The 17,474-nt window shown below is 38.2% G+C and overlaps 1 protein-coding gene across 1 annotated transcript in view; it reads left to right on the top strand.

The window, feature by feature from the left end:
* Positions 1-2,001: 2,001 nt before the first annotated feature.
* LOC136679734 (scavenger receptor class F member 2-like) overlaps positions 2,002-17,474 on the top strand; it is a 42,914-nt gene continuing 27,441 nt past the window's right edge. Inside the window, exons 1-3 of the mRNA XM_066658403.1 lie at positions 2,002-2,147; positions 16,078-16,136; positions 16,804-16,905. Of these exons, the coding sequence (XP_066514500.1) occupies positions 2,032-2,147; positions 16,078-16,136; positions 16,804-16,905 (277 nt within the window). The 5' untranslated portion in view covers positions 2,002-2,031. The remainder of the gene's footprint in view (positions 2,148-16,077; positions 16,137-16,803; positions 16,906-17,474) is intronic.

Here is a 17,474-nt window from a genome sequence, read left to right on the forward strand (position 1 = left end):
CTTCTGAGAACAGAAAGATAGGCTATTTAATTAATTTGATATGTGTGCTAGGTCAAGAGATTATCACATCAGTTTACCACCAGTTTACCAAGTATTTGGAACACCTTGTTCTTTTGAGGTCCAATGAGATTTAGGCCTTGTTAGCAATGTACAGAGATTTAAAATGTTTATGTTTGTTTATTTAATACAGATTAATATCATAATGCACAGTCATCACACATTCTTAAGGTTCCTGTGAGCAGCCTGCACTTCATTTGCTTATCTGTGTGTTGTGTAAGTCCTGAAAGTCAAACGGAGGAGGGCGCTGTTGAGTTGCAGTTGTTTTTCCTTCTTTGGGGTTGGGGGGGATCACTAATGGTTCTTTTGATGTATGAAATTTTCATATCATCCCTGCATCATACAAATAACTTTTTCCATTCGGTATTATTTTGGTGGTGACCCGGGTACCCAGGAGGAAGGCAAGTCATGTCATAACTATAAATAAAAATAAATAAATATAATAAATAAATAATGTAAAAATAAAGAAAGTAACAACGAAGAGAAGCATACGTTTAATTAAAACTGAAAATGTTGCTTACTTATAAATAAAATAACAATGTGTGTGTGTGTGTGTGTGTGTGTGTGTCCCAGTAAACAAGGAACGTCCCTGGACGTTCAAAATAGGTCTAAAAGTAGTCTGTCCGTCAAGGACATGTTTTAAACGTCAATGGACGTCCAAAATCCATCTTAATAAGTTAGTTAAGTGGTGACCAATCGATAACGTCAGTGGACGTCCAAAATGCGTTTTATACAAGTAAGTTATTTCGGGACCAATTAATAACGTCAATGGACGTCCAAAATACGTCTAATAGTCGTCTTTTCAATGTCTGTGTTTGGACGTCTTTTCAACCTTCATTCTCAACCTTAAGAGAACGTTGATTAGACGGCAGTCATTGCGTTATTTCAACGTTGGATCAACGGCTAAAGGTTTACTGGTGTGTGTGTGTGTGGGTGTTATCTGTAATACTAGCAAATAAATAGAAATTCTAGTAAAGTAAGCTAGGATTTGCTATATTTAAGTTCTTTTTTGAGGATGTGTAATTTTTTTGCCAAGTGTTTTTCATACGTTTACATATTACTTTTTTGTATATAAATCATGCATGCATGCATAACAATTTAATATTTCAAGGTACATTTCTGGCTGCAGTACTAAAACTGAGACAAGTATCTGGACGTAGACAAGAAACTGGAACAGGAACTTGTCAGAGAACACAATTCCACTGCCCCACAGCATCGTGCTGAGGGTCTGTACCCTTCTAGTCCACACACACTGAGCATGGGGGGTCACTAACGCAGCCCAGAAGTATCAACTGGCGCCCCGTCTTTCAAGGGACTGAAGAGGGCAGTTCTTCAGCTGCGTTAGAACTTTGGACACACCCACACACTTTTACGTGTGGCTTCAGCCAAAAGTGAGAAAAGTCTCAGACTCGAAGGAAAAGCTTAGCTGAAGTCTGTGGACAGCACAAGCCAGAAGCAGCGAACTTTATTTTCTGCGGGCCTGAAAATGAAAATACCCACGCGAATGGAGCCATTTTGAACTCGCGCGACTTGGACTGGCGGGAATATTTTACTCTTCAAGACTTCGTCCAGTGGGTTCAGGTTTTCTGGAGTTTACTGACCAAACTAGACGGAAAAACGATTTTTTTTTACTTTTGTGATTTTCCTCCGAGATGTTGAATTTACAAGACTGTGAGAACGTTCCTCCTTTTGACACGATTTAGATTTTTTAAGGACAAACTCTGGTTATCGCTTGGTTCTTCCAAGATACGTCTCTCTCTCTCTCTCTCTCTCTCTCTATCTCAGATGGTGTCGTAGCCCATTTTTCATACACAAACAAAAAGAAAAGTCGACCTTTTCTGGATAAAACATCTTCTGAAGTACGTCGTTAAAAGTTAAAAGCCAAAAGTAACTGGACACGACCCTCGCCCTGTAGACGGACTTCCACTTGTGGCCTCTGACTGAAAGGAATGCTCAGTGTAAGGGCCTGGAAGGATGCTGTCTCTGAAGGGCACTTTAGCAGCTGGGGCTTTGGTTTTGCTTCTCCTCTTTTGTCCTGCATTTTGCCAGGAACTCAACCCAAAGGGCAGGAATGTGTGCAGAGTGCCGGGGTAAGTGTTCATTTGTTCACCAGGCGTGTGTGGTGCTTTATGTCTAAAAGTTCCCAAACTGTCCTTTTGTATTTTAATTTCGTTCCCCAGTATTTTTTAATAGTAAATAAACCCAACAGTAACGTCTTACTATTTTAACCAGAGCAGTTCAGTATCTGATAAAACAGCCAGATGTTCACATCTGGAGCGGCACTGTCGCGAGTGAACGCTAGAAGGTGCCGCTAAGACCTGGGAGCAGGACTGAAGTCGTGGCACTAAACCTGCACATTCGAACTTGAGCTAAATGCAACTTTTATTTTCATTTAGTTGAAGTGTTTTATTCCGTTTTTAGTTTTTAAGGTGTAAGATAAGCCGTTTTTTTACTTGAAAGTTCTAAACTCTGAATTTTCACTGTGGTGGTGATAGGAACCAGACATCTTGTGAATTAAAAAAAATTAGATGAGGTTTGGACTACAAAAGCCACTCCAGTTCATCACACTGGTAATAGACGATGCTCCATCACTCCAGAGAACAGCGTTCATCTCCCCTAGGCCTGTGGGTCACTCCAGCACATCCCAAGGTTGTTAAGTGGAGCTCCATCACTCAGGAGACAATGGACGGGACAGTGCTTCTGCTGCATTAGGAAAAGTGTTTGGTCAAACCCACACAGAATTGTAATGAACACATTGTATGATATCTAAAATAAGGTTTATGATAGGTTTGACATGAGCCTTTGGACTATATTTTCAAATTTTATTGTATTTTAATATTGTTGACATTACACCAAATACCCAAGACACATGCATGTTCATGAGTGGATTAAAGGTTATATTTGTAATACACACATTCCGATCACCACATCTGTGGGTAAGTTTCTCTACACAGAAATATAAACATACCACTCGGAACAAGTTTGTTTACATCTCATTGAATTATATAGAAATGTAGATCAATGAAATTTCCCTTAAAGCTTTAATATCATTGATTTAATAACAAATGTTCTCTGTGTAGTTCACTAGGCTTTAGTTTACTGTGCAAAAATTGTAACTGAGAAAACGATCCGTGAACCTACTTGACTGGGCAGTAGTTTTTAATTAATTTTAGAAAAAAAAACATTAATCACAGAGTAAATTCACATAAATGTTTGCTTGTTCAGCTTTTCCATTTCCTGAGCTGTATTTAAAGATGTCCAGTGTTTAGAGTAGACTTACTTACCAATATATAGTATATTTAACACCCACTTACTGCAGGGATAAATAGTTTTTACCATTGACTGCGCAGTGTATTAAAAACTGACCCTGTTGTTCTAGATATATTTTAAAGACCACTGGACTTTGAAGCTCTAACTTAGCCCTTATAATTATGTTTTGTTGAGCAGGAAGTGGTTGTGTGGGTGTGTGCCTTGTGTTTGTGGAGGATTTGCAACTGTTCTGCTAAAAATCTCTGAAACAGGCTAGGGGTCAGCTAAAAAAAAGTCATTTTGGTGACCTAGCTATTGTAGTGCAGTTTGAATAATTGATGGCCAGTGATTGTATGATCACAACCACGTGGGATAATGGTTAAAAGCAAGCATTTGTTCTACTACCCATTCTGCCGCAGGACACTGAAATGTTTGGGTTTGTCCAATAGGAAAAGCCCCTTCGCTCTCCTCCTAGCGAAATCTAATGACTTGGGTTTAAGTTGTCAGGCTAACTGCTTATTTGTGGAATAAAACCGACAAACATATTTTTAAAATAATAAAAAAAATGTTTTCAGTGGGTGGAAGGATGTTTTGTTTTTAATCTCTAGTTTTCAGTGCTTTACCCTTCAGGACAGGAATGAGCTTTCTTTGTTTTTCCTTGAGAAAGTTGTTTTGCATTTTGTTTGTGGTCTTAACCCACTTTCAAATCTGCCTCCAACTTACATGATTTAAAGAAGTCATTTGGTAATTTGAGTTTTTTTTTTTTAAATACACACCCCATTTCCAGAAAAGCTGGGACATTTTGTAAAATGCAGTGTAAACATGAATCTGTGATTTGTTCAATGTCAAGAGTGGACAAATATACAAAGAATATATTTCCAGTGTTTTCACTGACCAACTTGATTGTGCTTCGTAAACATAAACACATTTAGAATCTGGTGCCTTCTACACATTCCAAAGATGCTGGGAAAGGGCAAAATAAGAGTGAAAATATAATAGGAAATTCATGTAACACTGTTCTGAAGTGGGTGAAAGAAGCTCTCAATAAAGACTCAGTTTTGCAAGCATTTAGATTTAGCATGCCAGCATTTAGATACCTGGTACCTAATTCAGTTTTACACTACCACAGCTCCCCCCTGAACTGTAGCTAAAACACTGTCAATTACAGGAACAACATGCTTTGGAAACCACAACAATGCTAGTTACCTCTGTGTTTCCATTGTGTATTTTTGCATGTTGTTTTTATTTGTTGGGAGTAGTTCAGACAGACCATTGTTTTTTGTTAGTTAGTTTGTTTGTTTTTGTTACACAATCCAGCCACCAATCCAAACAACATTTGAACCTGTGTAATACACCTCAGCCTAACTATGTGAGCTGCTGTTTGCCGGATAAAAACACGTTATCACTTTTGTGCCATGGGGATATTACAAATAGATATTTTACAGTCTATATTTTCTAGTGTAGCGTGATGATTCTCTCTGGAGAGTATGGCTCACATGGAACCAGGAGTGAGCAGGCACTAAAAAAGGTACCCAGTTCTAGTTACTGAATTTGCCTAATGGACAAGCAAACATGCTTGAGTAGAGTCAAGAAGAGTAAGTACAATTCACTGTAAAAGTGATAAAAATTGTTAATTATTCCTCACTTTTTTAAGGTTTGAGGGAGAGTTTGCAACCATTGAAAACAGAACATATGTTAATTCAAGATTCCAGACGATTTATGTCTTTCACCATCTACAGTTAATAATATTACTAAAAGATTCAAGGGCTCGAGGGGAATATCTGTGTATAAAGGTGAATGTTGGAAACTGCTGCTGAATGTTCATGACCATCGAGCCCTCAGACAGTGTTTTTTGGCAAACTGTCATGCTACAGTAATGGACAATGCCACACACTTATAAATATATAGGTGCTATGAAAGGTTCTTTGAGCGATGTTAAAGACCATCCAGACTGTTCCCAAGGAAAAGTGTGAAAACCAGGTTCTGATGACATGGGAGACATCAGGAGGACAATGTCAAGCCTCATTCTGTGTAAGGTACAACAGCATGGCTTTGTAGCAGAATCTGTGTGCTTGACTGTCCTGCCTTCAGTCCAAATCTGTCTCCTATTGAAAATGTATGGCGCATCATGAAGTGGAGAATTACCCAACGGCCACAGACACCTAGCAGCTCAAGTCTTGTATACAGCAAGAACGGGTAAAATTTCAATTTGCAAAACCGCAACAATTAGTGTCTTCAAAAGTACAAATGAAAAAATGTAGATGAGAGCTACAATAAAAAAAGTGATGTGTGGAAAGTCTGCCTCTGTCCCAGCATTTTTATTTGTTGTGAAATAAATGGTTGACTGAATTTTAAAAACTACAGATTGCAACTTTTGTTGCATTTTTCAAAATGTCCCAACGTTTCTGGAAATGGGTTTATATAAGTAACCTAAAGCAAACTGGGTTGAAGTAACACAAGTTTCCTGTTCTCGTTTGACACATTTGGGTTAATTTATTTTAAGGCAGTGCTGAGCATTTTCTCCGGACATGTTTATTTTTAATACTTCCAGTGACAAACTGGAACAGTGAATTAGAAATGAAGAAACAGGAGCAACATACAGATACAGACATGGTATACACCCTCGTTCACGATGGTAAAATATCTAAACTGCATGCATATTTACTATAATAGAAGCTTATATATAATATGTGTTATTCAGGTTATTAGCAGTAATATTAGCTAAGGCCCCGGTGTTTGTCAGTCCCAAGAAGATTAGCGCACAAAAACAAATCCAGTGTATAGTTATTTGTAGTCAGATAATCTAAGTCTGGACCCAAATATTTGGCTGTTCATTTATTGGGTAGGTATTCGATTTTTAATTTTCAGATTTGGATGTGGGTTTTTTGGGAAAAAAAATAAATAAATAAACAAAAAAAAAATGTTCTCCTCACACAGCATTCCACCCGTATTCAGCCTCGTCAACATGAAAGTCCCAAATGGAGTGTAAAAGACCATAACAATCTATTTACAATGAAGTGTGATGAAGCTACAGTTCATTATATCAGCTTTATACCTCGATTTAGACCTGACCACCTTCACAAAGCTCTGGTTAATTTGTGTACTCTGTGACCTTAGCTGCACAGTGTATGTGTAACGTAGAGGGAGGTGCAGGATTTTCTGAACGACAACCCCCCCCCCTATGCTTGCATACAGAATATTCGAATATTTGCCGAATTATGCGACTGAAGCTCCGAAGCCCAGAAAATGGTATTTGGGACAGCCGTAAAATAATCACTCATAGAATCCAAAATAGTTGGAATTCTGTGTAACAAAAGACCACAGTAACATGTGAGGTGGAAATTTTTGGATGTAATCAAAAGTGTAATTTAATGGATTAATGCAAAGCGTGACTTAGCAACACGAAAGAAATAGAGGAAAATAATAAAATACAGAATAAATCAGATATAATACAGTTCAAGTTTAACTTCTAGTAATTATTATTTGGGGGTATATGCCCATGCTATATTTATTAAGGGAGTGTAATCCCCTTCAAATATATATGTATTTTTATGTGTGTAACTCCATAGCATTACATTGTTCTTTCCCAAATAATTTAAAATCATATTCAAGTAAAATACAGAGTGAGTCAAAAGTCTCAGGGCACCCTTTTATTTCAGAAACAAAAGGGAAAATGACATATCTGAATACCCCAGCAAGTAATGGGTGAGGGGACTGATCTCTTAGACTATATCCGGAACACGGCTGCCATCTTGAAATTCGCCATAGTGGATCAAGAGATGGAAAAGTGGAAAAGTGGTCATGTAGCATATCATGTAGCATACCAAAATTTCCTCAGAAAATGACTGCTTCAATCAGATTTCGGTCTGTGTCCGTTTCTCAGTAAGGGTTTCTTGACAACTCCCCATCCTTTCAGATGTCTTTCAGCTTGTCCTTCAGATTGAACAGAAACACATGGCTTTTTAAAGCTGTAAATAAGTGCTGAGCTGCAGTCTCTCTAGGATAAGACCTCTGCCAGGTCTTGCATTTCTTAACTACAGTTTCACAAATGTCTGTATTTTACTGAATTTCCTCTGAACTTCATATTATACATCCCACAACTCAGGCCAGATTTTTAGGGGAATTTTGACCTAAGCATTTGTTTCTGAAAAAGCCAAGCCTGTTGTTTTGAAGCTTATTTACTTTGGGTAGATAATATATTCGTCATTGTAGATAGATATCAGTGTACTTGAATGGGAACACAGTTCCCCAAAAATATTCTGGTGTGGGAACAAAAAATCAATAAATAAATAAATAAAGTGCGCTGGCAGGAAGTTGGCTCTGGTTTTGTGGATTACTCAGACTTTCCACTTAGTTCTCGATTGTTGCTGAATCAAGTTGAACCCTGTTAGATGATTGATGTTCAATTTCCATTCACTTCAGCTTTTATCCCTCTAAAAGCATCAAACAAATGCGGTTTTGAATATACTCTCCTTCTCTGTCTGTCTGTCTGTCTCTCTCTCTCTCTCTCTCTCTCTCTCTCTCTCTCTCTCTCTCTCTCTCTCTTTCTTTCTCGATGGGGCATGTGTAGTTTGACATACAGCAGGGATGTCAAGGTTGTGGTGGGACATACACACACATACACAACCCCCCTCATCCACACACAGATCCTAAACAAACTTTGACTAAAGGCAGAGCAGAACCCGATGCTCTGCAGGAAGCAAATGTGTGGACAGGGCCTCACAGGGGTCACATGTGGTGGAGGATGAGGTGCAGCATCTGTGTCCCATCCAACCAGATTAAGGGGGAGACATAGGCCAGCGAGATCCAAGCCTGGATTCCCTGCGTTCTGCAGTAGTAACAGAGAGCTAGTACTTAACCTCCTGTGGTGTAAACCAGCAGCGCACACAAAATGAAAGAGAAGGACTTATTAAGAGCCTTTGGGTGGAACCGATTGACACTGACGGACACCCAAAATCTGTGGGATGAACAGTGTCCCAAAACTTTTGCTTTTCTTTTTAGTTATTTTTGGCTAAGACTGAAAAAAGCTGCAGTCACTGAAAATAATAATAACATTGACCATTCCATGGTTGGCCCACAAATAGTGACTGTCGCTAGGTTGGACAAGCTTTTAAACGCAATTCAGCCCAAGATTTGAGGTTAAATTTTAGAGTCACTGTGTAATGATGAGTTCCCAATTTAAGATTCTTAGCCACCATGACAAACAGGGACATTACAATAAGCTGAAAATGGCATGTCTCACTTTACTTTTCTTTAGAAAGGGCTTTATTTTCCTCAGGTGTTATTGAAGATTAATAAGTGTCCATCTAAATAACATCAACAGTGTTATTGTGCTCATACAAGACCAGGCTTCTGTCTCTTTGAACAGGCTGAGACCTTTAAACTAATCTGAAACTACTGGTAAAATCTCATACATTTCAAAAACACATACATATATTGTAGCATAGTGCACAGCTCAACATCCATGAGATGTAAACACTTCAGACCTCTACCTTTGTGAACAGTTCTGACTGTATTTATTTTCATCATCATTATTATTATTATTATTATTATCCTTTTTTAACTACTAATAGAATTGTTCACTTTACTAATTGCAACTTAATAAAAATAATAAAAAAATACATGGCCTGGCAAATGTTTGGCCTGTCCTCTGAAAAGCAGCATTTGAAGCAGCTAAATTAATACGTTTATCATCATAGTTCAATGCCATTATTGTCAACCTTTGGCTAGAGGTCAGTAAAGCATGTCAAAAACTTCAGACAGGGGAGGTGAGGTCTGAGAAGTTTGGGTGTAGTTCTGTGTGGTTACAATGTCAACTGATTGTAGTGGGTATGTGGGAAATATCGATGTGGGTGCACTTTGCTGTGTTCGTCCTGAGACATAGTAGAGGTGTCCTTGTCACGGGGCTGAAGATGCTCTAAAAGGAAGACCAGAAAAACGGCCAATTACTGAGGGGATCTGTCACAGATGAGTATGAAACAGTGGTGTGAGATGTTCCATCTGGTTTCTGTGGTGAAGAGCCTATGTGGTGAGTGTGCTGAGACTTTGAGTCATAGGAGGTCAACGTGAGGTTCATAATGACTGAAAGGTGATTGTAATTTGAATGAGTAGAATAGACTTTCCAAATTGTTGTCTTGGTTCATTAGATAATGAAGAATGGTAAGGTCAGAAATTAAATGGAGAAATGGAATGAATGTGGTGTGTAGTCTGAACATCTGAGGAAGCTGAAGGATGTGAGGAGAACCATGGCTTGCAGGGTGATGGGATTTGCAGGTGAGCAGTATCCATTGTAAAGAAACATCTGAATTTATAGGTAAATGTTGTAATGGAAGACAGGGTTCACTTTTGTAATCATTTAAAGGGGATGTTCCCAATATTAATTCAATATGTTTATTTTAATTCAGAGACGGTTTTCTCACCCTTTGGTTCACCACTAGCTCTTTGGTTTTGTTAGTGCACTGGAAAAAATGTCTGGTGTTTGTATGGAGCCCTGGCTCTGTAATAGTCCTTTTTTGTGGTTGATATATTGTCCCATAAATAATGACAATAAATTATATCACATGTGTAACTCCATAGCATTACATTGTTCTTTCCCAAATAATTTAAAATCATATTCAAGTAAAATACAGAGTGAGTCAAAAGTCTCAGGGCACCCTTTTATTTCAGAAACAAAAGGGAAAATGACATATCTGAATACCCCAGCAAGTAATGGGTGAGGGGACTGATCTCTTAGACTATATCCGGAACACGGCTGCCATCTTGAAATTCGCCATAGTGGATCAAGAGATGGAAAAGTGGAAAAGTGGTCATGTAGCATATCATGTAGCATACCAAAATTTCCTCAGAAAATGACTGCTTCAATCAGATTTCGGTCTGTGTCCGTTTCTCAGTAAGGGTTTCTTGACAACTCCCCATCCTTTCAGATGTCTTTCAGCTTGTCCTTCAGATTGAACAGAAACACATGGCTTTTTAAAGCTGTAAATAAGTGCTGAGCTGCAGTCTCTCTAGGATAAGACCTCTGCCAGGTCTTGCATTTCTTAACTACAGTTTCACAAATGTCTGTATTTTACAGGTGCAGGTGAGCAGTATCCATTGTCATTTTAAGAAAATATATTTGCCAACTTCTAAAAACACATTAAGAATATTCAGAAATTGGATTTGCTATATAAAAGAACAATATTAGTTTCAATATCCTAAATAAGTAAAACCACTCTTTTCAAACAAATCGATATAACAGCCCCAGAATAGAGAGACCAGAGAAAACCAGGGAAGAAAACAATGTGACCGGCTAAAACATTGGTGATTTTCTTCTTATGTAAACAAACATGCATATAAACACAATGGACAATATTGAAATCACCTAAAATTATTAAGAAAATTCTCATATATTGTACAGTATGTTGATAATATTATTATTGTGAGAGGCCTCCTTGGTATATAGGGCCCAAACTAAATACCTTGGTCCAAATTGGCAGTTCCCTCTTTGTTGCCCACTGGGTATCTGAAGCGTGAAAAGAGATGAGGATGTTGCACTATTCCTGCTCCATGGGTGGGTAAAACTAACTTATTTTTGCTGTTACACTAGCATTAGTTAAGGAGGAACTGATTCCAAATTCAGGAGATCACTGGAGTGTGCGATATGATGATATCACATCGTGAAGTATAAGAATTTGTCCATGATACACCATCACAAGGAGATGGTTGGATCGTGCCAATGCACATTCAGTCCACTGCAGTTCTTATAAGATGTTTACGTACTGTGTACATATTACACATCAGTCGAATGGGCAGACTATCAAATACCGATAATGTAAGTCAATACTCTAAAATGTATGACTAATGAATTAAAACAAAAAGAATTCCTTATTCCATACATGAGATCTCACAAAAATTTAAACAAAACTGTGGCGCCATGAAGCCTGAAGAGCCCACTAGCGATTCACACATACACACAAAGCACACCAGCACTTACATAGCTTGTCCCCTTCAAACAAGGCCTAATTAGAGTCTTTCCATCAGTCCACTCGTTAGTAATCCTCATGTATGTGTAAAGAGTACTTGTAAAAGAAAAAAAAGCAACAGTTCAAATTAAGTACAACAAATTAAAAAATAATTAAAATACGTTCCCCGTGGAGCTCTGCTCACGTCAGTTTGTAGACCAATCAGGGCTGATGCTCAACCAATGAGGCAGGGAAGCAACTGTTTTCGGCGCCTAACCGACGCGTACCGCAAAAGACGATGCAGACAGTTTTATATGGCAACCACAGTAAACAACAATCAAAACAATAAATACGTTTTCATCCCTTTCCCTGTCTGTCCTTTCCCTACTGAGACCATTTAAACACAGGAGGGGAGTGAGTAAGGCGGCCTCACTCTACAGCCAATCAGGGAAAGCTCCCTCCTTCCAGCATGTCTGGCCTTAAAGGGTACTGGGTTAGAAACATGACTAAATATCAGAATAAATCTAAGTGAGTCAGAAAGTTTCCTGTTTGCTGAAGGTAAAAAGCCATTTGGAGATGTGCATGACTTTGTCATGGACTTCTGTCATGTCATATATAATTTATAACTTTCCTTATGGAGAGGTCGGGGTCTTTGAAGATTCCAAAGGATGATTTCAAAGAAGGTCCCGAATTAAATGGAGTGCCTAAAATGTTTTGTTGTTTTGATCACATTTTGACAACTAAAGATTTATTTCAGAAAATGGAAAAAAAAACACCTGTTAAGAGTGTTAAGAAGTTAAAAACCAGCATGGAAAAAGTAATAGAGATAAAATCAAGATTGTGACCCTGCAAAAAAACAAAAAACAATTATTTTTGCCTTATCGCCCAAGGAGAGTGTTGATAGCAGTTTAGGACTGACCAATAGAAGATAGGGATTGAGAAGGGATTGCATTTAAAATCACTTGTTCATTGTAGTAGGAGCTGACAGCCATGGGTTTAGTAGATGGTTTGAGAAAATGGTGTTTAATGCAGTTCTTCTTGAGGAGCCAAGGCTCTGAATTTCTGAAGTTTGAGATAAGATTTTCCTTTCATGCCCCAAAAGAAGTACAGTGGCAATGACGTTATAGAGCAGCAAAAAAGTGGCCAAACCCAGGCGAATGATGAAGTTCAAGGTGAAGTTGCCAAGCCATGGGGAAGCAAACTATGGCAGAAGCCACCAAACCTGACAGGAAGAACCACGTCAAGCAGTAGGTGGGCACTGCAGGGGGCAGGTGCGGATGGGCCATGGGTCGAGGAAGGAAGAGTGAATATTGAGCAGGAAGAGGCCAGTAACTTAAAGGACGTACTAAAGGACATACACAATGCATAAGTTCCAGGTCTGGGCCCTGTGTTAAATTCCGCTGTGAAAGCAGAGCGATGATACCAACGGAGAACAGGGGTTGATACTTTGAGATCAAAACAGAAAATGGCAATGTGATGGTTCTTCGGTTCCTGGGGCTGGACCATGGTCCAGTATGATAAGCTTGGGAGCTAAGAGTTTCAACCACACTCATGCAAACATGTAGGAGCAGTGGTGACCATGGGAGCAACTGTAGTCACAGGCACAGAGTCTGGGTGTATGGTGCTGGAGAGATGAGACCCAGTTCTGATGGCGCTGTAGACTAAGCAGGAAAAGTGAAAATAGATCTGGGCCAAGGGGGAGCAGGGCTTCCACCTGTGAGTAAGTCATTGTCCATAGCGATGATATCAAGTCCAGGGCAGGATAAGCAAAACAGGAAACATGAAGGCTGCAACTTGATCTGTTTGAGGCTTTTGAGAATGTGATATTAAACAGAAATGTAATTAACTAATATAATCCATATAATGTGTAGGACAAGGGGCTTTGAGAGTGGACCTTTGCCTAAACATTAAGGCATCGTAGATGATTCTGGAGAACTACTGTCTCACAACAAAACAAACTCCCCCACTGTTTGTGTTCATTCAGAAGCTCTGTATCTTTTAATGTGGAAGAAAAGGTACAGTAGAGGTACATTATTGGTCACTAAAGGTACAAACATTGTAAATGTACCTTTAAAGGTACAACAGTGTTTAAAAGTTCAGATGTGTTCCCTAAAGGTACATTACATTCTCTTCTCGAAGGAGAGGTGAATTTTTGTTTTTCATTATAGAACTTTGTCAAATAAAAAACCATAATATAAGTCTTGGAGATGAAATGGGGTCTATCAACATAACTTTATAATCTACAACTGTAGCACCGTAAGGTACAATTATGAGGGTACCACCTCAGAGACAAATGTTCTGACAGTGTACGTGACTAAAGTGTAACTTATCTGCACATTTTAGTCACTGCTTCAGTTACCACAGAAAGCTGTTTAGTTTTGTAGCACATTCTGTATGTGTTTACTTTCATGCAGTTGGTGGTCTCTATCATTCAGAGTCCTCTCTTTAAGTATTTACCTATGGGGTAGGAATAATATCCTCAGCACTTTCCTGCTTTTCAGTGTTCTAACGTCTCTCTAAAATACAGACACATCCAGCCTGAGCTATTTCAGAGAGAGACCCTTAAATTTGTCCCTATTTACCAAGCTAGGACTGCTCATAAACACCAGAACCTCTGTAAATTTTTTGGAATAAAATAGCAAACATGCATAAATCTATTTGATAAACATTCACTTTAGTAAATAGTATTTGCAATTGTCTGGCTATAAGGTGTTAACATTGTCATAACACACTACTTACTGTGTGTATGTCCATGTTTTAATGTCATAATTTTGCTGTATCAACTACTCTTAGATTTGGAACTCCAACAAGTACGATACAGTACAAGAATAATGACATAAAGAGAGATTTGACAGAGAGAGAAGGAAGGATTCCATGTAGAGTTCCAGAGTTTTCTTCAAGAAACTTTGCTTTCACTGTCCTCACCCTCTGTGTTCTGTCTCCTACCGAACTCTTTACTTATTTCCCTTTGAGCCAGTCTTTTCGGAATCAAGGTTTTGGGACAGAGTGTGGTGGGACTAATCTCATCAGTATGTGGCCTTCTTCTGAACCACTCTGTCACTGTGACTCCATGTCACATGATCTCCGGAGGCCTTGGCTTCAAACGCAGTGTTTAGTTTGCATGTCAGCTGCTTAACAGACAGTGAGCGCTTAGTGGAACAGCCGTTTAGTGTGTGTGTGTGTGTGTGTGTGTATGTGTATGTGTGTATATACACTTCTCTATTAGCATCTGTGTTTGTGTGTGATTGTATGTGGGTGATATTCAAAGCATCTGCCGCCGTGTTTGAGGAAAGCTGCAGATGGTGCCCAGACATCTCAAATATTCCGTGCGAACAACATGAATGATCAGACCTACAGCAAGATCACTCAGGGACAAAAGGAATTTAGGTCAGAGGCACCGCAACATCTGCTGATGCTAGCTAGCATTTAATTGTGTTTGCTAGTCAATGGCGCTAAAGGCAAATGTCTCAGTACCAATTAATAAAGTCTGCCATATTGAATTTCATGGATTGGTGCATTTTATGTTGAGGGAAATATTGTGGAATTCAGAGTTTTCTTCTCGTCTTTAAACAGCATTAAAGCTCAATTTTCTAATTGTGTTAAGATTGTAGGAACTCAAAGTATTTCTTAAAAATAAGATTTCAATGTTTACAAAATGGCTGATTGAGTTTACAGTTCACTATGTGAATTGGGGATCAATACCAAGCATTGTTAATGATAAAATGTCATATGATGAAACAACATTAATTCTGAAATTAACTTTCTTACGAAAAGAAGGATATTTATAAGCGTTTAGGGTGAATCCCATTTCTTACTTTTATACCTACCCCTTGTTTTTGAGTGTTATCATGAGTTACAATATGTAGTGATTAAGCTTTTGTCAGTCCTATGTTACCACCCACACCTAATTCTCTGTGATGAAGCTGAATTCAGCTGATTATTTAGTGGCTTTCTGTTCAGAACTTCATATGTCAGAATGTTACTGCTTTTACTACATTTAAGGTGGAACTGGAAATTTACTAGCTAACTACCAAGCCATTGTGATTCTACTAGTGATGTTTATCACAGTTTTTAAAGGAAAAATACTGACATTTGCCAGTGATTTACAAGGCATTTGTAGCTCTTGGTTTGAATTGTGCTCCTGAAAAATCTCTAGTTTAAGGGTTATGTAGCCCTACCCCTTGACCCTACAACTCTTTCACAACAAGAATTGAGACACCCTACGCCTAGGCAAAACAGAGGACTAGGGCTAAGTGGTAAAATTGGGATTTATCTCCTTTAGCTGCAGCAATTTTTTTTTTTTCTGGGAAGGCTCCGGGATAGATATTAGACTTAGATAGATATTATTACTCTGAGGATGTACTGCATTTAATCTCAAGGACATTAGCACGGTCAGGTACTGATATTGGACAATTAGTTCTGAAACACAAAAGCTACTCCAGCTCTTTCTGGAAGACATAAAACGATATTAAATCAGTCCAGAGGATGAGCTTACATTTTTCCACAGCCCAGTGATGGTGGAGTTTTATATCCCTCTAGCTATTTCTAGGCATCAAGCATGATAAACTTGGGCTCATATGTGGGTGCTCCAGAGCACGTTCTATTGGCAGTGCTTTTCTATAGATTATTATAGTATTAGATTTACAAGGTGTGCAGCTTAAATTCTTTTTTGCACAATTGGTGCTGACTTTACTAATTACAAGGGGTGTTCTCAATGTTTTTTCTGAAATTGTATTCTCTCAAAATAGAGAATATGGGATTAAAGTATGATTTTTTATGTATTTCTTTCCCCTTACATTAGTAGAAATATTAACACATGCTCTTTTTGTAGGACACCAGGGTTTGTGTGCTGCAGTGGTTGGGGACAACTAGGAGATGAGTGTTTAACACGTAAGAAACACTTTTCCTACTTACTTTCCTTTACACTTATGAACAAGAAGGTTTAGAAATGCTTCTTAAAATGGATATAAAGGTTTAAGACAGCCTTTAATGTTGATGGGAGACAAATGGTGTTCTTTCATTACATCAACAAAGAAATCTGTCTTTTCTGATAAACGTTTGTGTCTACAAATGTGGACAAAATTAAAGTTTCAAGATGGCTGCTTTTTAAATACTTTTTATAGGTAACAATGTTCTGATCAGACTAACAGAACTGTGTTTTCAAAACAGCTGCTGAAAATGTCATGGTCAATGTTCCAGGATAACTTGGAAACATCCTGTTCCAATGATTTTTTCCTCCTGTTAAGTTGCTATTTTGGAGATACAATGTCTTTTGTCAGTTGGATAAAGGTCTGTTTTAGTAAGTGTGAACTGTCAGAAATGCCACTTTAGTCTATTTTACGGACAGGTGTTACAACAACTGACACTTTATATCAGTCACCGTGCAAAGCTTATATATGTGTCTCATTGTTAAATGAATGGTGCCCTTCAGTAAAAACTTACCGCTACGTTTATTTTTCAGAACAGAGTTTGTTAAGGATTTTCTTATACACATCTTATTAAAAATCACATTTGTTGAGTCTTTCTCCCATAACCTTTGTATTTATTTATTTGCCAGCGCTTTGTGAAGGCAATTTCACCTGCAAGGAGAACGAGGTGTGTGTCCGACCTAATGAATGCCGCTGCCGTCATGGATATTTTGGAGCCAGCTGTGACACCAGTAAGCGGCACTTTTGTGTGGGCACTTCCTTCCTTACTGACATTTTTGGCATTCCTTATAAATTAGTATGGATATGTCAGCTGCGTAATTCATGATTGCATCTAAATCCGCCTGAATACATTTCTTTGTATATTTACATACAAAAAGGCTACAGAAACTTTTAAGGATAGCTATTTTGGATGGGTTACAGTCCGTAAGGTCACTGAAGAAATATTTGATGCTACATTTTTAGTTATAATTATTTAATCAAAATAAAAATCTGAGGTTTCAGTTTATTAGATCCACACTAGCCACAGAATTACAGACCTCTTTCTTCCCCTTCTGTCAATGAGGCCACTGGTGATTACCCATGGAAACAGTAAAGGCACATTATATATCATATATCAGTAATTGTAAACTTAAAATCTACACCAATATACTTCTGAATACATAATTTTTTTTCTGTTGGACATAAGTGGATCAGTGCATTACATCGGTGGTTCTCAAACTGTGGTACACGTACAGCAAGAGGTGCAATGTCAGAACAAGGAATTTATTAATAACTGAAAATCTGAAGTTTTCATGTGTAA

Source organism: Hoplias malabaricus, chromosome Y, assembly GCF_029633855.1.
Source record: "Hoplias malabaricus isolate fHopMal1 chromosome Y, fHopMal1.hap1, whole genome shotgun sequence".
NCBI classification, from domain to species: domain Eukaryota; kingdom Metazoa; phylum Chordata; class Actinopteri; order Characiformes; family Erythrinidae; genus Hoplias; species Hoplias malabaricus.